Source organism: Vigna unguiculata, chromosome 5 (assembly GCF_037176805.1).
Source record: "Vigna unguiculata cultivar grain cowpea cultivar isolate G323 ecotype 2 chromosome 5, ASM3717680v1, whole genome shotgun sequence".
Lineage (NCBI taxonomy): Eukaryota > Viridiplantae > Streptophyta > Magnoliopsida > Fabales > Fabaceae > Vigna > Vigna unguiculata.
The window spans coordinates 39192548-39214166 of NC_140796.1; the positions used below are offsets into that span (position 1 = coordinate 39192548).

The 21619-nt window shown below is 33.3% G+C and overlaps 1 protein-coding gene and 2 pseudogenes across 2 annotated transcripts; 2 read left to right on the forward strand and 1 right to left on the reverse strand.

The window, feature by feature from the left end:
• The first annotated feature begins 2141 nt into the window (after nt 1-2141).
• On the forward strand, nt 2142-2926 carry LOC146886421 (uncharacterized; annotated as a pseudogene).
• A 4169-nt stretch (nt 2927-7095) lies between these two features.
• On the forward strand, nt 7096-9695 carry LOC114183360 (F-box/FBD/LRR-repeat protein At3g14710-like). 2 transcript variants are annotated; one of them, XM_028070366.2, is made up of 4 exons: nt 7096-7342; nt 7873-8862; nt 8999-9130; nt 9287-9695. In XM_028070366.2, the coding sequence occupies exons 2-4, from the start codon at nt 7888-7890 to the stop codon at nt 9554-9556; spliced, it is 1377 nt and encodes a 458-aa protein (XP_027926167.1). In that variant the 5' UTR covers nt 7096-7342; nt 7873-7887; the 3' UTR covers nt 9557-9695. The 2 variants fall into 2 exon arrangements, with proteins under 2 accessions (XP_027926167.1, XP_027926168.1); XM_028070367.2 differs by having other exon boundaries at nt 7096-7295.
• A 6593-nt stretch (nt 9696-16288) lies between these two features.
• Nucleotides 16289-19189, reverse strand: LOC146886422 (uncharacterized; annotated as a pseudogene).
• Between the last annotated feature and the right edge of the window lie 2430 nt (nt 19190-21619).

Sequence of the window (21619 nt, forward strand, 5' to 3'; positions counted from 1 at the left end):
ATATTATAATGATAATAGTTAAATATTTTTTTTTTTAAATTTATTTAAATAATATAATAATTATTATATTATTTTAAAAATGAAAATAAAAATAATTATACAGCCTGTCTCGATATTTGGTCAGTTCTGACCTGGTCGTTCAGTTTCGACTTTTAATTCGAGTCATCCCGAAACAGCTTTACTCCATCTTTAACCGAGACTCAAAATATTACTATTTTAAGAATTAGTTAAATTATTTTAGTGGTCAAACCCACCATGACTCTAGCCTTAACCCACTTGAGAGTAAGGATGGCAACGAGGCGGGGCGGGGACGGGTTTCGCTATACCGTACCCATCCCCGCATAAAATATTCATCCCCATCTCCGTACCCAAACCCAACGGGTATCAAACTTTTGTCTCATCCCCATCCCCACCAGGTAACGGGTATAATCTCGTACCCATACCCGTACCCGTGTTCTAACTACTTCAATATTAATTTCTATGAAAGAAAAAAAAATTACGATAAAGAAAACATAATATTATCAAATATTCAATATTAGGAGGATGACTATTTCTTCCGTATCAAATACTTTGAAATAAATTATAATTGTTTACATTTTATATTAGAATACCAAATAAAATTTCATGATAACGAAAACATTTATGAAATTTGTAAACTACAAACATTAATGAATCTTAGTTGATAAAATTAAAAAATAATTAAAAAATATATAAAAGGAAAACAAATATTCAAATTAAAATATATTTTAAATTTTTGTTTACTTCAATTTTTTAAATTCTAATGAATCTCTTTTTTATACACTAATAAAAGTTATAATACATCACTTCATCAAAATGACACAAAGAACAAATAATAAACATAATAATAAAATTTTGACATAAATTTTGTATCTTTTGAACTCCAATATATGTTGGATAGTGACAAAAACATATTCATAGCAATTACATTAAATTTTTATATTGTAGTAAATAAAAGTTATTTATACAATTAAAGTGAAAAAATTACAATATGATTAATAATGAGTTAGAAAATAAAAAATAATTAGATAGAATATATCAAAATATTATTCTAGATGATGAAAATAAACAATAAATAAAAATATTAAAAAATTAACAAATGTTTGCTTAGAAATAATTTGAGAGTCTATTAAAAGAAATCGCACAAAGGAAATCAAATGTAGAATTAAGGGTATGATAAGATGAAAAATACCTTAGAGATCTAAGATAACTTTTCAACTATCAACATATATACTCAATGGTTGAAAAATAACGAAAGTTATTTTAACGAAACAAAAGAGTTCTTCAAATTAAACAAAAATTAATAATAATAAGTAAAGAATTTTTTTTTTATATTACCTTAAATTGAGACTATAAACATTCTCATGTTAAAGGAAAATATATAATAAATAAAAATATTAAAAAATAATAGAAATATTCAAATGTGAAACATAAATTTTTTTTAATTAACATACATCAAGATTATGATAAGATGAAAAATATATTGGAGATGCGAATGAGTTTCATGATAAACCAAATAATTAGAAGAAATAAAGAGTAGAAAGTATATATATATATATATATATATATAGTTACTTAATTAATTGTGAATATTTTAATAATTTAAACGAGGACGGAGATATGGCGGGGACAAATATTATGGCAGGATATGTACATCCCCATCCCCATCCATACCCAATTTAAAGAGTCAAGGATTCTCCATACCCATACCAAGTCAATGCGGGGTGATACGATCCTTTGTATTAAATGAGTATAAGGATCGTATAGGTGTGTAGAATACATATTGTTTGTTGTTATTCTGTTAGTTAGTTAGTTAGTGGTTGTTATTGCCTAATAAATAGGAAGAATGCATATTCTGTTATGATATTCATTCATTTTCTGAGAACAATTCTCCCTTTTGTAACCTCTACTACTCTTTCATATGAATGAGATTCAGACTCTATTCTTATAGTAGAGGCAATATTATTCTTCATCAATCTTCGCATATTCAGTATTCCTAGTTTGATTTTATCAATTGGTATCGTCCTCTACCTTCCTGTGACTTTTCGATGGCTGATGCAACTCGTAATCAGACAATGATCTAGAATTTGGTGCGGGAGGAAGAAGAACGCCTCAACAATCATATGAACGCGCGATTCATCGAGCTTGGCGCGTCACTGAAGCAAATGCTGCATGATTCGCTTACGAGTTCATTAACGGGTTCTTTAACTGATTCTTTGACTTCGACCTTGTTGCTGAAGATTCAAGATCTTCTTCAACAGAATTCAGCTCTGAGTCCTTCGTGTCATGGTGAGAAATCTTCTCCCTACTCGTATGGTACTCGTTTAGCTAGGCTTGATTTCCCTAGGTTCAATGGCGATAAGGTGAAGCACTGGTTGATTCAGTGTGAAACGTTTTTTTTGTGGATCATACACCAGAGGAGTATAAGGTGAGATTGGCGGTGGTTCATTTTGAGGGACGGGCTCTGCAATGGCACATTACCTTTGTTAAGCCGATTGGAGTTGATAATTTGTTGTCGTGGGAGGAATACACTAAGATGGTGCTAGAACGGTTTGGTGAGGTTGCTGAAGATCCGATGGCAGACCTGATGAAATTAAGGCAGAAAGGTTCTATAACTGACTATCATGAGGAGTTTGATTGCTTGGTGGCTCGCGTGGAGTTATTGAGTTGTTTCTTGAGAGGGTTGAAGCAAAAGGTGTAGATGATGGTTCAGATGTTTCAGCCTTCGTTTGTAAACAAGGCTTTTTCCTTAGCTAGAATGTACGAGTCAGCTTCTAAAGCGGGTGGCAGTGGAAATTTGATGGCTAAAAGTTCAAAATTAGTGTTTCCTGTTAAAGCTCTTAAGAACACTGATTCTATATTGGGAACTTATGAGTCTTCCAAAGCGGGTACCAAGCCTACAAGATAGCTTAGTTCTGCTTTTATGGCAGAAAGGAGGGCAAATGGGTTATGCTACTTTTGTGATGAGCCATTTTCCCCTGAGCATGCTAAGGTGCATAGGAAGTTGCAGATTCATGTGATAGAAGTGGATGAGATGGAGGGTTTAGTTGAGGAGTTAGATGGGGATGTTGAGGAGGAGGGTCATGTGGAGGAACCTCTAATATCAGTTAGTGCATTAACTGGTTTGTGTTCTTGCCAGACTATGAGGACAATGCGGGTGACTGGTTTGGTTAGGAAGAAGCAATTCACATTATAAACATTCTGATTCATAGTGAAAGTACTAATAACTTCCTTGATGAGCAAGTGGCTAAAAGTTTGGGGTGTAAGATTGAGCCAATGAAACCTTTGTGAGTTTCTGTGGTTGATGGTAATACATTGGCTATATCTTCCATGGTGAAGAATTTCAGTTGGCAATTGCAGAAAAGTACTTTTAACTCTGATGTAATGCTGCTTCCCCTTGGTGGTTGTGATCTGGTGTTGGGAATTGAGTGGTTGGTAACCTTAGGGGATATTATGTGGAATTTCGACAAGATGGTGATGGAGTTTTCCCTCAAAGGAAAAAGACATGTGTTGAGGGGTTTGTCGTCGAGTGGCTTGAAAACTGTAAAGAAGCAGCAAATTAGTAAGGCAATTGAAGAAGGAGTCCACTTGTCTATGATTCAGTTGTATGATCAAGAAGAAGGGCTGCTGTAGACTATGACTACTCATGCTGATAGTCGAGAGATTTCTGTAAAAATTGATCAAGTTTTATTGGAGTTTGCAGATCTGTTCCAAGAGCCAAAACAGCTACCTCCTAGAAGGCCAGGCCATGATCATCAGATTCCCTTGATACAAGGACCTAATCCAATTAATATCAGACCCTACAGGTATGCCAAACACTAGAAAGATATCATTGATGGGTTGATTAAGGAATACTTGCAATCTAGAATTATCCAAAACAGTAGTAGTCCCTATGCAAGTCCAGATGTGCTGGTTGGCAAGAAGGATGGGTCTTGGAGGATGTGTGTTGATTATAGGGAGTTAAATAAGCACATTGTTAAGGATAAATTCCATATTCCTCTTGTGGAAGACCTATTGGATGAACTACATGGCTCAGTTATCTTTTCCAAGATCGACTTAAGGTCAGGCTATAACCAATCCTGAATGCACCCAAATGATGTGTATAAAACTGTATTTAGGACCCATGGAGGACACTATGAATATCTTGTGATGCCCTTTGGTCTAACTAATGCTCTGGCAACCTTTCAATGGTTGATGAATTCCATCTTTAAGGACTATCTGAGGAAGTTCCTTTTGGTATTCTTTGATGATATATTAGTCTACAACAAAGGGGAAGAGGAACATTTGGAGCATTTACAGATTGTGTTGAAGACCTTGAGGGACCATTCCTTGTTTGCTAGACAAGCTAAGTTCTTATTTGGTGTGCCTAGAGTTGAATACTTAGGACACTTTATTTTCAAGGAGGGAGTGGCTACTGATCCTTCCAAGATTGAGGCAGTAAGAAATTGGCCCTTACCTCAAAATATTAAGCAGTTGAGAGGTTTTTTGGGGCTATTCGGTTATTACAGGAGGTTTGTGAAAGGGTATGGTGTTATTGCAAGGCCCTTATCTAATATGTTGAAGAAAGATGGATTCTGCTGGTCTGAGGAAGCTAAGGCAGCCTTCCAGCAATTAAAATAGGCTCTTATTACTGCTCCAGTTCTTGCTTTACCTGATTTTTCGAAGGAATTTGTGCTAGAGGTAGATTCTTGTGGGTATGACATTGGTGTTGTGTTAATGCAAGAGCATCATACTGTGGCTTTCATTAGTAGGATCTTAAATCAGCAACAACAATCCTTGTCTACTTATGAAAAGGAGCTTATGGCACTAGTGTTTGTTGTCCAGAAGTGGAGGCGTTATTTGCTTAATCATCATTTTACTATTAAAACTGATCACAAGAGCCTTAAATACATTCTGGAGCAGAGATTTACCACTGATTTTCAGCAGAAGTGGTTGGTTAAACTGGTGGAATTTGACTTTGCTATTGAGCACATGCAAGGTTAGGACAACATTGCAGCTGATGCTTTGTCAAGGGTGTAGTTATCTGAGTGTTGTCAGTTGCTGGTGCATCTGGTTCAATCTGATATGTTGGCCAAGATTCAACAAACTTAGTTTATGGATGATGTTTTAAAAAAAAATTATTGAGGAGATTCAAGCAGATCCTAGTTCTCATAAGCATTTCACATGGCATAATGGTGAATTGAAAAGGAAGGGCAAACTGGTGGTTGGGCAGAAAGATGATTTGAAGAGAGAAATTCTCGAATGGATGCATTCTTCTCCTACAGGGGGACATTCGGGAAGGAGGGCTACTTTAAAGCGAATTAAGGCCATCTTATACTGGAAGGGCATGACAAAGGATGTGATAAAGTTCATTCAGCAATGCCAGATTTGTCAAACTTGTAAATATGAAACAATGGCTTCACCAGAGTTACTTCAGCCTCTTCCAATCCCTGGTCATGTATGGCAGCATATATCTATGTATTTTATTGAAGGCCTTCCTAATTCATTTGGTAAGCAGGTGATATTTGTAGTGGTGGATAGATTGAGCAAATCTACTCATTTTATGCCTTTATCTCACCTTTACAGTGCTTCAGATGTGGCTAAAGTCTTTTTTGATTTTGTATTCAAATTACATGGCTTCCCAATTTCGATCATTAGTGATAGGGATCTTGTCTTTGTGAGCCATTTCTGGCAGGAGCTGATGTCTTTGCAAGGGGTGCAGCTCTGGTTGTCATCAGCCTACCATCCTCAAACCGATGGTCAGACTAAGGTGGTAAATAGGGTGTTGGAAACTTATCCGAGGTGTATGTGCAGTGATGCTCCTACATTTTGGTCTAAGTGGCTAACTTTTGCTGAATAGTGGTATAAGGTTCTGAAGTTTAAGGAAAAGGGAGGAGATGCTTAAGGTTCTGAAGTTCCATTTACAAAGGGCATAAAACAGGATGAAACAAAATGCTGATAAGCATAGATCAGAAAGGAGTTTCGAAGTGGGAGACTTTGTGTTTGTGAAATTGCATCCTTATAGGCAGGTTTCGGTTGCTAACAGGATTAATGCTAAATTGAGTCCTAAATTCTTTGGACCTTTTGAAATTTTGAGCAAAGTTGGTGTAGTAGCTTACAAGTTGAAACTGCCTTCTGCTTCTAAGGTGCATAATGTCTTCCATGTGTCTCAGTTGAGGAAGTACATTGGAGAAAACAGTGCGGTGTCTAGTTTGCCCTTGTCAGAGGAGGAACAACAGGCCAAAGAACCAGAAGCTATATTGGATCGCATGACTGTGAAGAGGCAGGGTAGAGCTATCACAAAGGTATTGGTCAAGTGGAAACACCAGCTACCTGAAGACTCTAATTGGGAATACTACTATGACTTAAAGAGGAAGTTTCCTTTCTTCAATTCATGAGGTCAAGCAATTGCTTAAGGGGAGGGCTATGATACAATCCTTTGTATTAAATGAGTATAAGGATCGTATAAGTGTATAAAATACGTATTGTTTGTTGTTATTCTGTTAGTTAGTTAGTTAGTGGCGGTTATTGGCTAATAAATAGGAAGAATGCATATTCTGTTATGCTATTCATTCATTCATTTTCTGAGAATAATTCTTCCTTCTGTAACCTCTGTTACTCTTTCATATGAATGAGATTCAGACTCTATTCTTACAGTAGAGTTCTATTGTTCTCCATCAAAGTATTCCTAGTTTGATTTTATTACAGGAATTCCCTATCAAAACAGGGACAGGTTCAGACAATATCCATAGGAATATTTGACATCTCTACTTGAGAGCATTAGAAGTTGGAATTTTTTTTTTAACCCGTCATCCGATATCCAACAAGAAGAAGTGAGTTGGGCTAATTCATGAACCGTTGGCCAAATTAACGTATCTATATACGGATCACAAACAAGTTACTTCCGAAACTTAAAATTAATATTTTTATTTTACATCTCAAAATTTTATAATATTTATTTTTGTTTCCGGATATTCCTTCGTATTTTAATTTTAAAGCAATACTTAAAATATTTTTTTACTGCCATACTCTTTTGTAAAGTATATTAAAAATACAAAAACTATTTTAACGATGTTTATATGGTTATTACATTTTTATTTCTTCATTTGCTAATTCAGTAGGTTTTCTTGCTCATTTGCAATTCAGAGTTCTTTTCTCTCAAGTTCCTTCGATGTTTTTCACTTCTCTCACGGCATTGTTCAATTCCCAATCTCTCTCTCGACGGTGCTCACTGATGTGACGGTGTTCGAGGGTTTGCTTGTCGCCTTCTCCGCCGCACGGCGACGCTGATCAAATAGGTGCGTATCTAAGCCAACCACCTTCACGTGCTATCTTCCTCACTCCTGTATTGCTCTCGTTCACGCTCTGGTTTGCGATATTTTGTGTTTCTATTTCGTTTTACTCTTGTCGTCGTCTTCCAATTTTTTGGTCAATTTCTGTTGAATTTCGCTTCTGAATTTCGGACTATGTTTCTGTTATCTGTTATTTGATATTTAGATTTTGTAGTTGCTCTCACACTCTGCAATTCGAGACTCACCATAAGAGTATCTTAAGTATGAGCCTACCTTTAGCGACTTGTGTGTAAGAATTTGAAAAGTTGTGTAAAAGGCAAAAATGAAGAAAAAATATAAATAGAAATAAGACAGGAAGAGAAAAATTTATAAGGGTTGCAGGTGTGCCTCTGTTGACAAGCCTCGCTTGTCACAACCAATAGCTCTCACATTTTCATGCTTCCACACTCTGGAATGAGACTCCGGCTGAGTGTCTTAAGTATAACAGCGATTTAATCTGACCAACTTGTTCAAACTTTGTTTTTAGATGATGTTGTGTGTGTATAGATTGAAAATGTGGGTAATTGTTTTTCACTCTTTGTAGGAACTCCAAACAGATATGGACTCATCAAATTCCTCTTCCAAGAAGAAGAAGTGTGAAGAAGATGAAGACATGATTAGCAACCTACCTGATGTCATTATTAGTCGCATTCTCTCTTTTCTTCTAACTAAAGAAGCAGTTTGTACTTGTGTTTTATCCAAGAGATGGATGAACATGTGGACAACCATCACCAAGCTCCGCTTTATCGATAGAAAGTTGTACTATCGCACTTACATTAGCAGAACTCACTTTTTAAACTCTGTGTATAGAGTACTGCTTCATCTGGATGCAAAAAGCATTGAAGGTTTCTCTCTTTCTCTTACAAAGGATTATGATTCTTACCATATTAATCAGTGGATATCTGCTGTCTTAAGCCGGGGTGTCAAAGAGCTTTTCATTGAGTCAAACAGAAAACTTGACATTTTCTTGCATTCCCTTTGGAAATCCCAGTCCTTAGAGAAATTGGTGCTGGATATGAATGTTTGTGCTGTCCGACTGCATATGAATGGTTGTGCTGTCAAAGTTCCCCACCTTGTTTATCTATCATCCCTCACTGTTCTTGAGTTGTCTGGAGTCACCGTGGTCTGCCCCCCTTCTAATGAGTCCAAAAATATGTGCCTTAACTTCCCCCTTCTTAGAGTACACCGGGCAACAAATTGCATCTGGTTAAACGTGAAGGTTGTAAGTTTTGAAGTGCCTCTACTTGAAGTGCTTTCAATAAGTCATACACGTGCCTTTAAATCTGTTGACTCGCAGACTGTAATCAAGTTTTGCGCTCCGCGTCTGACAAAGTTCTCTTATAGTGGTTTCATAGCACCAATTCCAGATACTGTTTTGTTAGACTTAGACCTATCTACAGCACGTATTGCTTCTGCTAACATTGATCCATGGGAGTTTGTACGAGAGAGTACCGAAAATACAGGATCTTTTGCTTTTGAGCTTCTGAAACAATTCAATAATAATGTGGAATGCTTAAAGTTTGAGAGGTCGAAGGTATACTTCCTTGCTTTTACCCTGCGTTCTTGTTCTTAATAAAAAATCGACGAAATGAAATTTTTCATGACTACAATATTCCCTTGCTTGACTATAGAAACATTTTTACTTTGCTGATTCTCAAATTGTCACTCAGGTTCTTGCAGTAGCACACGATGAATTTCCTGCATTTGGAATGTTGACTCGTCTGGAAATGGGAAATGTTACCGGTGATATTCTGTTGATTTTCCTTCGAAACTCACCATTTCTCAAGACTCTTGATATACAGGTAATTGATTGAAACTAGCTATGTGACCAAATAATCACTGAATTTTCAAAATGCTTCTGCTGAAGGTCAAAATGTTATTGATTATAATCTGTATAGTTAGTTTTTATCATTATTTGGTTATTGACGTGGAATATAATTATTTATTTTTGTCATTAGGAACTACTGGGGTTTGGCGAAGAACATTGCAATCCTGAAAATGTGCCGTATTGTTTTATATCTAACCTTGAAGTGATGAAGTTTGGAAAACTTAAGGGTGTTGAAGATGAACTGCGATTTGCCAAATTTGCATTGGAACATGCTCGAGTCTTGAAGAGGGTTAGTTTCTGCCACCATTGGGAGCTGCGCAAGTCAATATTTGGAAAAGTTAAAAAGAAGATATTATCATTCAAGAGAAGTGTTAGTTCTCCAATTATAGAATTTTTGTAGATTACAGAATTTTTAACACAGCGAAGTCGGTGATAGTATTATGCGTAGACGTATGAGATACATTACCTGCTAACCTGACATGATGCTTAGCAGTATGCATAATTGAATTAATGTCTAAGGTTGTTGAAATTTAGCATAATTTCTCATGTGTCAAATCATCCACACTGAAAAAGTAGCCGCAACTAATCTAATGAATTTCACCAAAGGGTTGTTTAAGCATTTAAAAAACAGAATGCAAAACATAGGCAAACCAATTTCCAGATTACCAAAAACACGTTTCAGCCAGGACCGACTTTTTATCGTAACAAAACATTCATGAAACAGATGTAGACTTGATTCCTCCTGGTTATTGATCAGTGTCGTTTCCATAATAACTCAATATATGTCAATCTTCTAATATAGTAATGTAGAATTGCATTAATCGTCTAGTGATAGAATTGGGTTGTTAGTCACATAGTTATTAGAATTTGTAGAAAAATGTCATAAACATAAAAACATCAAGAAGGGGGTTTTAAAAACATAAAATTATATAAAGAAATAAAAACAAATATGTAAAAACAGATTGATTCTCCAACTTTTCCATAGTTAAATTTTTTAATAAGTGTGGTAGGATTATCATTTATTTAATTTATAAATAAATATTTCAAATTAACCAAAGAAGTTTTAATTCATTTCAAACGTCTATGATTAAGGTAATAATTTATTCTTCTATATGTTGATTAAGCAGTCCGGTATACAAGTTTGAATTATTAAGTAAACGTAAATTAATTCATTTAGTTACTAATTTGTTTCAAGTTTATACAAATAAGAATGTATTAATACTTTACTTGTTCTAAGCATCTACATGTGCTTTATTACGCTATTGTGAAGATTTACTTTTTTTTCTAACACAAACTTATCATAATTAAGGAAATTAACAAGAAGTCTAATTAAAGATTAATATTGAATTATTAACTAGAATTCTAAGACAATCCTAAGAGCATAAATCAAAACTAAAAAAAGAATAGAAGAAAATAATTTTTTCTTGAATTTAATAAAAGAAAATGTTTATTCACATAACTCAAATTCAACTATGAAATTACAAGAGAATCAACCAAGAAGGTTTAGTCTTCCATGTGAAAGACCACCTGATATATAAAGTAAAGGGAGTGGTGGTGATGGAGGGTGGAGTGATGAATGATATGATTATAGTTTAGTGCTCGTTGCTGCTCTCCAACACACATATTGTCACTACAAGAAAAAAAAGGCATTTTGACTCTAAATTTAGCCACTAAAATAATAAGGTTGCAAATTGTGACTGAATTAGATACCGATTATCAATCTCAAATTAGCGACCGAAACAATGACCAAATAACTTGTTAGTAATATTATTTTGTATAGTGACTAAAAGTATTAGTTGCAAAAAATTTGTTGCTAAATCGATGGTTGTGAAAAGTAGAATAAAATTACTGTTGTCAGCGATTGAAATAGCGACAACAAAATTCTTTTTGAACAACACAATTTTAATTGGGTTGCAAAATAAGTTGTTTGTTTTAGCCTTTGAATTAGCAACCGAATAAAGTGAATTATTAGTGATTGAATCTTTTTCAACTGTGAATTAGAAACTGAATGTGCTTTGGTGGCTAAACACGAGTCTAATTTCCCTCCAAATTAAAAGATTATTAACGGTGAATTAGTGACTAAGTGTATTTCGATGACTAAACACGATTTCAATTTCTCCATATTAAGATATTAGTAACCGAATCTTTCAATGTCCTCTGCAAGGTTTTGTTTTTTCATTTCTAGCACCCTTGATTTTATTTCCACGTTGCCATTTAATGGAATTTTTTATATTAGTTCTAGTTTCATACATGTATTGAGTTAAAACCTCTCCTTTTTTGTTCTATTCATAATCCAAACTTTGATAAATGGTTTTGCTGTATAATAACATTCTACGATTATAATTTCCTTTTCCTCATAAGGTTTTGTAAATATGTATCTCTTTTGCAGTGGAACTTTCTCCACTTAACGAGCTTTGATGAAATTAAAGGAGGGAATATCATTGAGATTTTTGAATTGCAGTTCCAAAATTTCCTTGCAATGAGTTGATGAAAATTATTTATGAACTTTTACATACTTGCCTTTTTTATTAAGATCCTCTATAGGTTTCCAAATATACACAAGATCTCAACCATTCCTTAATTTCAATATTTGAAGATTCAATTTTTTTTATTGACAAATGTTAATTGTTTGTATTTTATGAATTTGTTATATTGTAGCATTTAAAAAATATTGTTATCAATTAAAAATATCTTGAATAGTTCAACATAAAGAAATGAACCAGTAATACCTTATTTAGCTTAACTAAGATTTTCAAAGACCTTATTGACCTATATTGGTGTAAGTTTTTGTGAATGTAAAATATCCAGAATATATATATATATATATATATATATATATATATATATATATATATATATATATATATATATTTATTTATTTATTTATTTATTTATTTATTTATCGGACTACCTATCCTCGTCCCCTAGGGTATACGACCCTAAGGAGCAACCCTTATGCATGTGGAATTTGATGAAACTAACCCAAAGTTACAAGATCAAAGGTCTAAGAATGTAGATAATGAAGGCAAATGATGAATATATGTCTTGGAAAAGCAATATGCTGAAAAGGAAAAACATCGACTGAAATAGTTGCAAACAACAACCTACCCAATGAGTGGATTGCATCTAAAGCATTGTCAAAGGACAAAATCATTGGTGAGATTAGTTAGGGACTATGCAAGGTGAATTTGAAATGTTTATGATGGGTGAGCTAACCTACTTTCTAGGGCTGTAAGTCAAGGAACTCAAGCAAAGGACATTTTTAAGCTAGTCAAAATATTGTTTTGATCAGATGAAAAAGTTTGAAATGGAGAACTGCAAAGAAGTTATCACTTCAATTGCGACAAACTGCCTTATGGATGCAGATGAGGTTGGGCAGCAAGTTGACTCAACCAAATATAGAATGTTGATTGGTTCTTTGTTCTATTTAACAACAACTAGGTTCTATCTAACAATAACCAAAGGAGTCACACTTTAAAGCTGCAAAGAGGATTCTCAAATACCTGAAAGGGACGATTAATGTTGGATTATGGTATCCAATTGATTCTAAAATAATTCTTAGTGGTTTTTAGATTCTGACTATGCAATGTTAGACAAATGGCATCAAGAAGAGGGGTTGAATTGATGCTTTAAAAAAAATTGTCTTGATGCCTATACTGAAAAAAATATCTTTTTTTAATTAATTAAGTGTGTTACTGGAAACGTAAAAAAAAAGTTAAAAGAAACAAGAAATTCACACAGTAATTTATACCGGTTCGGGTATAGCCAACCCTACATCCAGTTCCCAGTCACCTCAATGTGAGAATGACAATCCCAATTCACTATCTTTAGAGTATTTCAATTACAACCACAATGACCTAGTGAACCATGCAAAAGAAAAATTCTAAAGACCGACAAACACCTCTCTTGAGCCCTTTCAAGATATGACAACACCTCCATGAATCACACAAGGGATGAAACACCTCCTCTGTACAAAACAAAGCATGAAAATTACAAATTAAAAAATTGGAACATTGTCACCTAGAAAGAAAGATTAAAAAGACAAAATGCTCGACAGTCAGCTCCTTTAACAAGTGAATTTTCTCAACCAACTTGAATAGCAGAGGCAAAAACTTAATAAATATTTTCATGCTTCCACTTAGTAGTAGTATGTTGTGTTTTTTATCTTTCTCAAATTGGGTTATTTAAAGAGTTTTACTTGAGTTTTCTTAAGAAAAGTTATTCAATTAATTCAAAAATCAAATCAAATAAATTTGAAAATCAACTTTTATTCTCTGTAGAAAAGATGATCTGTAGAAGAAGATATAGTTAAAGAATACTTGATTTAAAAATCGGTTTCAATTCAAAAGATACTTTTATTTTTGAAAATTTGTAGAAACATAATTTAATTAATTCAAATAAATTCTAAAATCAATTTTTATTCTTTGTAGAAAAGATGATTTTTAGGAGAAGATATAGTCAGAGAATACTTGATTTAAAAATTAGTTTCAATTCAAAAGATACTTTTATTTTTGAAAAACTATAGAAACATAATTTAATTATGTTTTAACCTTAATTATGTGCATGAAAAAATAATTTCACTTGTGAAGAGAGATGATTTGGCTAATAATTCCTCTTATATTTTCTCTTTATCCAGAGTGACTTGACACTCTAAATACTCTATATCTTTATCTTGAGCTTCCCTTAATCTTGTAGTATTTTTGCTTGAGTATCCATCAAAATCTTTAGCTTCAAAGGGGTCGTGATGACATCCTTTTTGCTAACATGTAAGGTACAAATTGGATAGGTAAAGCACAAGTGGAACATGCCACCTACTTGTCTCAAGCTTGATATCATAGAATAGCAAAAAATAATCTTGTGTGGCATTATCCACTATTGAAGTTGAATACATAGCAACTGGTCATAGTTATGCTAAAATCATGGACTATAGTGTGAAATTGGAAAAGGTACCCTTATACTTTGATAACACTAGTGCAATTAACCTAACTAAGAATCCAATTCAACACTCTATAATAAGATAAATTTATTAGATAAATTTTTAAAAACTATCAATGTATTAACAAATTATAAAAATATATTTTATTATTGTATAAATTAATCTTTTATTTGTTTATTATATTATATATATATATATATATATATATATATATATATATATATATTAAAATAATAACTAATACACTATATTTCTTTCCATTTAAATATTATTATAGAAGATATTAAAACAATTCTTATTAATTATATTTAAAATGAAATGATTAATTATTATTTTGATAATTATTTACTATCTCTTACGCTGCTTTTTTTATTTTATTTCTTAATTTATTCAAATAAAAGGATTATTAATTAATTTATGTTGTTACATATTATTATATATATTATTATATTTATGGTCTAATTTGTTTTATATATATTTTTTTAAAGATTTTAAATATGAAATAAATTATTTCTGATACATTATAAATAAAAATAAATCTATGTATTTTATTTATAAAATATGAATATTTAACTTAATTTATTTATACACTTAAAATTCATTTAAAATTTAAATAATTATATTAGAAGAATTAATTTTTTAAAAAATAATTATTAATATAAGTATATAATTATCTTTTATATATATATATATATATATACACGTAAATACTACAAATAAAAGACAATAAAAGAAAATGGTATGGAATGTAATATAAAAATCAACAAATGAAAAACATAAAACGTAAAATTTAATTCTCTGAAACCTTAAAATGAATCAAATAGACAATCATGTTACTGTTCTTCGAAAACTTTCTAAGTTCAAACAAAGCCTCTGAAGATCACCTCACAGTACTAGATTTCTTTGGCTGAACTATTGAAGACTCGCACACTGAAGCTGGCTCTACAAAGGTTGTCAGAGTTCGTACAATGACGAAGTGCGAATGTTAGGGTTTTGATTTCAGCGCGGAGAAAATACTAAGAAGCATGGAAGGCAGCAACATCGAGTTCAGTTCCTAAAACCAAGTTAATTAGCTCGGCCTTTATCATTTCTTGTTCACCTTCTCCAAAGTTTGTTTGGAGAATGAAGTTTCCCAATGTATTAACTATTTTGAAGAGATCCAGGTTTAGGAGGTTACAACAACGTCATCGAGTTCAAGTTTAGTTTCATCGAAACAATTGTTTGGAGTGATTGATTGATCAATTGGTTCTTTGCCAACTCTTCATTTCTTCACCTGTTAGAGGTTAGAGCACTAAACGTTCAATCTTGAAAATAGATTTTCGTTTTGATTAGCTTTGTTTTTCACCAAAGAAATTATCTCCAATAATGGTGGATTTTAGATATCTAAATTTCATTTAGCAACTTGGTCAAATACTGAGATATAAAGAAAATTATTCATTTTAAACCATGAAACTGTTATTTGCTGCAGACACACCAAAATACTACTTATTTTATCAAGATGCAAATATAGAATTAGCCTAAAATGTGACTTGGTCTTCTTATATGCGTTTTTAATTTTTGTTGTTGTCAAATTACTTTTACCATATTTTGATTTATATATCACATTGAGAGTAAAATGATTGAAAAGCAAAAAGATTGGTTCGTATATTTGATTCTGAGAAACAAAGAAGTTAGTGTTCTTAGCATGATTCATTGTTTTCATGAGGTTTTGCACTAGTGGTACTCTGAAATGAATGAGAGTAACACTTCTTTTTCTAGGGAGCCTGCAAGATTCTAGTAGAAGAAGACATTGTACAAAAGCTTTCTCTAATGATTATTCTCAAAACTAGTAATAATTTCATCAATTGACTCCTCCCATGATTCAGCTTTTTCAATCTGTGCACAAAATACATACACTTAAGAACTAGAACCCCAAATCCCAAGTAAAACACAAATTTGAGAAACCATACAAGTAAAATAACAACTTTTTCAACTCTAACTCAATTGCATGAACCTCATCTTTAAGCACCTTCAATTTCTCCTCCATATTCAAATTGATTAAGATAAAAAGCTAAAACCAGGGTACAACCAAAAGAACCAAAAGAACGTAGCCTAAAGAAATAATATTTGATATCATCTTAGAAGAGAAAAACATATGGGCCAAAGCCAAAGTGGTTGTACACGACAAAGATTGTTGTACTCAACCCATCTTATAACATTATCATTATTAAAATAGATACATGGCTCCATTTGCTAGTGGAGGGCCACACGAGTGGTCGTTATTTAGAAAAAAGCTTAGTGGGAACGCTGAAAAGGTTGATGGAATGAGGCCATGAAGATGGTTATTTGAGAGATTTAGCACATGAAGGCTGGTAAGTTGACCAAGTGAAGGAGGAACTTATCGTTGGAAATGGTTAAATGAAAGATCAAGTCTTTCTAGCTTCGTGAGATTTCCCATAGATGAAAGAATCTCACTAGAAAATAGGTTTCTGCTGAGGTCCAATATGACTTGCAACTCAGTGACTGCCCCTATTCCAACTAGTATAACACCTGTGAGGAAGTTCTCTGAGAGACTTAGCTCATACAGCTTTGAGCATTGTTGAATTGTTGGTGGAATGTGGCCAGAAAAACTATTTCGTCGTAAATTGAAGACATTGAGTGAAGTAAGGTTTCCAATCTCAAGAGGGATTTCTCTAGAGAGATTGTTGTGATGGAGTGAAAGCTTATGCAAATTTGAGCATCCTCCAAGCTCAGTGGGAACTCTTCCATGGAAGTTTTTGAATGAGAGATCCAACTCACCAAGTTCTTGCAAGCTTCCTAACCATGCCATCATTTGGCCACTCAATCTGTTACTGTTCAGCAAAAGTTGTTCAATTTTCTTACAGTTGGAGAATAGTTGAGGTGGCACATGCCTTGTTAAGTTGTTGAATGATAAATCAAGGAAGTTCAGCTTAGTGAGGAGGCCTAGTTCGGAAGGAATGGTTCTTGTGAGATAATTGTTTGCAAGTCTGAGACGGGTGAGATCTCCAAAGTTAGCTAGAATATAAGGGATGGAACCTAAGAAGCTATTGTTTGTCAAGTCCAAAACAGTGAGAGAATTTGAACGAGTCAGAGGAAAGATACTACCACTAAACTTGTTATTGGAAAAGTTTATGATTTTAAGGTTTGTAAGAAGAAAGAGTGAATCAGGTAGTGGTCCTTCAAAGGAGTTGGTGTAAAATGGTTCTAAGTTATGAAAGGTAACTGAATGTAGGGGTATGGAATCTGATAACTTGTTATTTGCTAATGCCAATAATTAAGTAATAGAAAATGAATAATTTAGTATAAATTAATTATAATTTAAATAAAGAATATGAGGGTAATGATACCAACCACTTGTATTTTCTTTAGAGCAATTGTTAAACACCGGTAAAGAAAACATGGTAATTGTTAAGTTAACTTATTTTTACTCAATTTTAAAGTAACCTTAATGACGTGATTATGGCTTCATCGTATTAATTTGACAATTTTTTTGTTATTGTGTTATTTTTTAATATGTTATTTATACAAATTAAAGGATATCTAAATATATTTTATAATTTTTATAAGGTTTTTTTGAGATGTGATGTTAAAAAGGATGTGATTTTTTCGTTCATGTTTGTTAGGAAGTTCTTATTTTACTTTTACTCATGCATTGTAAGATCCATTCTATTAACTTATCCAATTAAGAACTTTTCATGGGTGTCATATATTTTTTTTTTCTAATTTGAGATTTTTTTTATCAAACAATAATAATAACAATAAAAGTTCTCAGTAATTAATATTGAAGAAATATAAGAATACACGTGCTCACTACTGAGTGGCTCTAGTGCTAGGTAGTCGGGTGGATGTCTTCTTATTCTGATGAAGCTCCGATGACGGCGCATGGGTACCTGCAAAAGACACTCCGATGCCTAAGTCAACACTGGTGATGTCAGTGATTTCAGAGAATATTTAATGCGTAATCAATCCATAGTACAATGTGCTATTTATACCTTTTTACTTGTGGGTCCTACCTGGAATGGGCTTTCTTGCCCAATATTCCCTTTTCTAGCTGTTCCTGGGTCCAATGATAGGGAGAGAAATTACCAGGAGGTCCTTCGAGAGTTAACGGTAGGCGTTAGTAGGCTGTCATTGCCGGCTACCGCATACTCGTGAAAGGGGGGACTCGGAGTGGGCAGTATCCGGTATGCGGTCATGAGGATCTCAATGGCTGGGCGCTTCTTGTTTGTCTTGATCATCTAGGCGGCTAAAGCTGGATTTAGGTTGCTTCCCCCTTTGGGCTCTTTAGTGCAAAGTAGGTAGTCTAAGGGGGATTGCTGATGGTTGTACACTACGTAAGGAAGTGTTCAGTCATATAGTATGTGGCCTGCGGGTTTGTTGTGGCCGCATACTGTAAAGGGGAGTGTTTAGTACAGAGTATGCGGCCCAGAGCATTGTTGATGGCCGCATACTGTAGAAAAGAGTGTTCAATATAGAGGATGCGGCCCAGAGGGTTGTTGATGGCCGCATGTTGTGGAAGCGATGCCTAGTGTTGAGTATGCGGCCCAGGGTTGCTGATGGCCGCCTACTCGGATGTGTGTGGTTGTCCTAGTTTGTGGTGTGGTTGGGACACTCACATGTGGAGCTTATTTAGTAAATGAAATTATAAGTTACTAAGTTAGGGAAAAATTGTTTAGATCGTAAAGAATGAAAATAAGTGTTGTTTAACTAAAACACCTATTATTTAGATATATGAAAAGTAAAGGAAAATAGATTTCAATTTTGATCTCTCTGAATGGGTCAATAGGAAAAACTTAGTAATAAGCTTGTGCAGTTTTTTAACTCTTTTGGAATAGGTCCAGACATCTAGTTATCATAGAGGTTAATGGTGTTCAACCTCTTTAGCCTTCCAATCTCAACTAGGATTTTTCCTGTGAAAGAGTTACAAAACAAGAAAAGACTTCTCAAGCTACTGATATTTCCAATTGATGAAGGTAGAGATCCAATGAAACTGTTGTTGTTGAGCATGAAATCTGTGAGATTTTGCAGTTTGTCCAGGTTGGATGAAAGTTCACCTTCAAAACTATTGTCAGAAAGTATTTTCTTTACATTTCGCATTAATGATTTAGTATTGGGCTTTCACGAAACCACATGTTCCCTACACCAAAGGTTTCCACAAGAAAGTTAAAACTGTAGTGCTTTTTTCGCACTTTGAAGGGATATTGCTGCGAAGTTCAAACTCCAAGAGTAAGTTGATGAAATGATTAATTTGGTAACAGAGTGAAGAGAGTTGTTTTGGATTTTGCCTTCCACTTGGGAGGAAATGTTGGTGATTCGATAACTCCAAAGCAAGGTTTGTGAGTTGAGGTAGGTTTTATATTCCTACGTTGGTGATTAATTAAAGTGAATGGTTTGGTTCATTTATAGTGTGTAGTGTTGTTTGGCCTATTATAAACATGCAAACTCTCGTATTTTTAATAAAGTATTTCTCTTCTAATCTTTTCTCACTTGTGTTGTATCAAACACTAACACTAAAACACATATAACTTTTTTTTTGTAACAGTTGTTGCATTGTATATATATTATCTTGATCTTGAATGTTAATCACATTTTACTGTTTGGTCAGAGAGTGATGGAGGAAAGTTATAACGGATGATGGAGAAGTGGAGGTTGTTGTTTTTTTCTGTCAATTGTATTATAACCAAGATAATCCATATCATTTTAAAACTTTAAAAACATATCTTATTTTTATTTTTACCTAACACGTTATGCTTCAAAAAAACATTTAAAAACAAAAAAAAAATGTAACTATCCCAAACGACCCCTAACAATATCCTAATCGTTTATTTTCTTCTTTTTCCCTTCCTAAATCATCGTTCAACAAAGAACATAAATTTGTTACATATATGTTAGCATCAACATTAAGATTTTATCATAGTTACAACCAGATTACAGTCTCCACTTGCAAATTTGTTGAATTCATCGAAACTTGAAGTTAAGTTTCCTTTTTGTTTAAGGAAACATTCTGAAAATGTAACATCATGCAAGAAGACAAATAACATGTTGTTTTTAAGTGCATACATTTTTCTAATATAAAAGAATAGTTGTTTTGTTGAGAAAAATATTTTTGAATTTTTTCCCAGATACACATATACATACATACAAGTATTTTCTCATTTTCCTCCAAACAACACCCCAAAAGTCACACAAGGTTACGATGTTGTAGTTTAGCTATAAACATTACTTCATTCTTGAACTCTTGTGAGAGCCTTTTCACTACAACTTGTCTTCCATTCGGTAGAATTCCCTGATAGAATTTTGCAATAAATTAGAACACAAAAAGATGCCAAATGTAAAGAATGACCAAATCATTAATACCTTGTAAATAGGGCCAAATCCACCTTCCCCTAACTTAGATGCTTCTGAAAAGTTATTAGTACAATGTAGAACCGTGGTTAATGGGATCATAGGTATATCTCCATTCAATGATTCCTCTTCAAACATCATCGTATCTACAATGACAAGTTTTAGAATGCATATTTGAGTATGTGACAACAATCTTTTTTAAAAACCAAGCAAGTGTTATTGTAGAGAATTACCTTTTCTGACTCTTTTTCTGTACCAGAAGCAGTGGACACTCAAACATAGTAGAGCTTCAGACCCCAACACACTAAAGGAAATTATCAACTTTCTTGACTTACCTCCGTTGCCTACAACAAAATAAAACATGAAAACCTATATTTTTAATCGTCTACACACTATTCAGATTCACATTCTGTAAACATAAAGAAAAGATAAATGTACTCAAAGCCTGAATAAAGTGCTTATCATTATAATAGTAACAAAAGTAAATGTGATAGGTTTACAGATTAGGTATAGCAATTGTAAAGAGGAAATATAAAGTCAATGTCACATGTTATGGGTATTGTTATTGTTATTCTCTTCAGTTTTCTGTTTTGGTTTCTAACAGTTACATTTGGTGTTATAGCAGTTATTTTGTTTAACTCCAGTTTTTCTTTTTCCCTTTCTGCTAGGCAGCTGTTTGTTCCAGAGCAATATATAGCTCTGTCTTTCTTTCTGTATACATAACCTCTCAATTTCAACACAATGAGAATTCTCTCAAAATCTGAACACTAAGAATTGCCACATGATATAGATCAATATCACTTCCATTCAATACTAATTAGACCATTTCATATAAGTCTTGTTCTTTTAAATTAAGTTTTTGTTTGCCACGTATCAGCTTGGATCATATAGGGAAAAAGGAATCTAATTGTGTTGAAAAATCTAACATCCAATTAAGGGTATCACCCTATGATATTGTTCTTAACATAGAATAAATGCTACAGTAATGAGTTGCATATTTCCTAAAGTGCGCTTATCTTTGCATCTAAATTCTAATGAAATATGGATTAAAGTTAAACAAGTTGAAAAAGGTCACTATCAATCACTTAACTATACAAATTTTTGAGTATTAGTTGTTAGGAATCCAAGTGTGAGTCTAAGTCCCACATTGACCAGAATTGAGAAAGTAGAGCACCATATAAG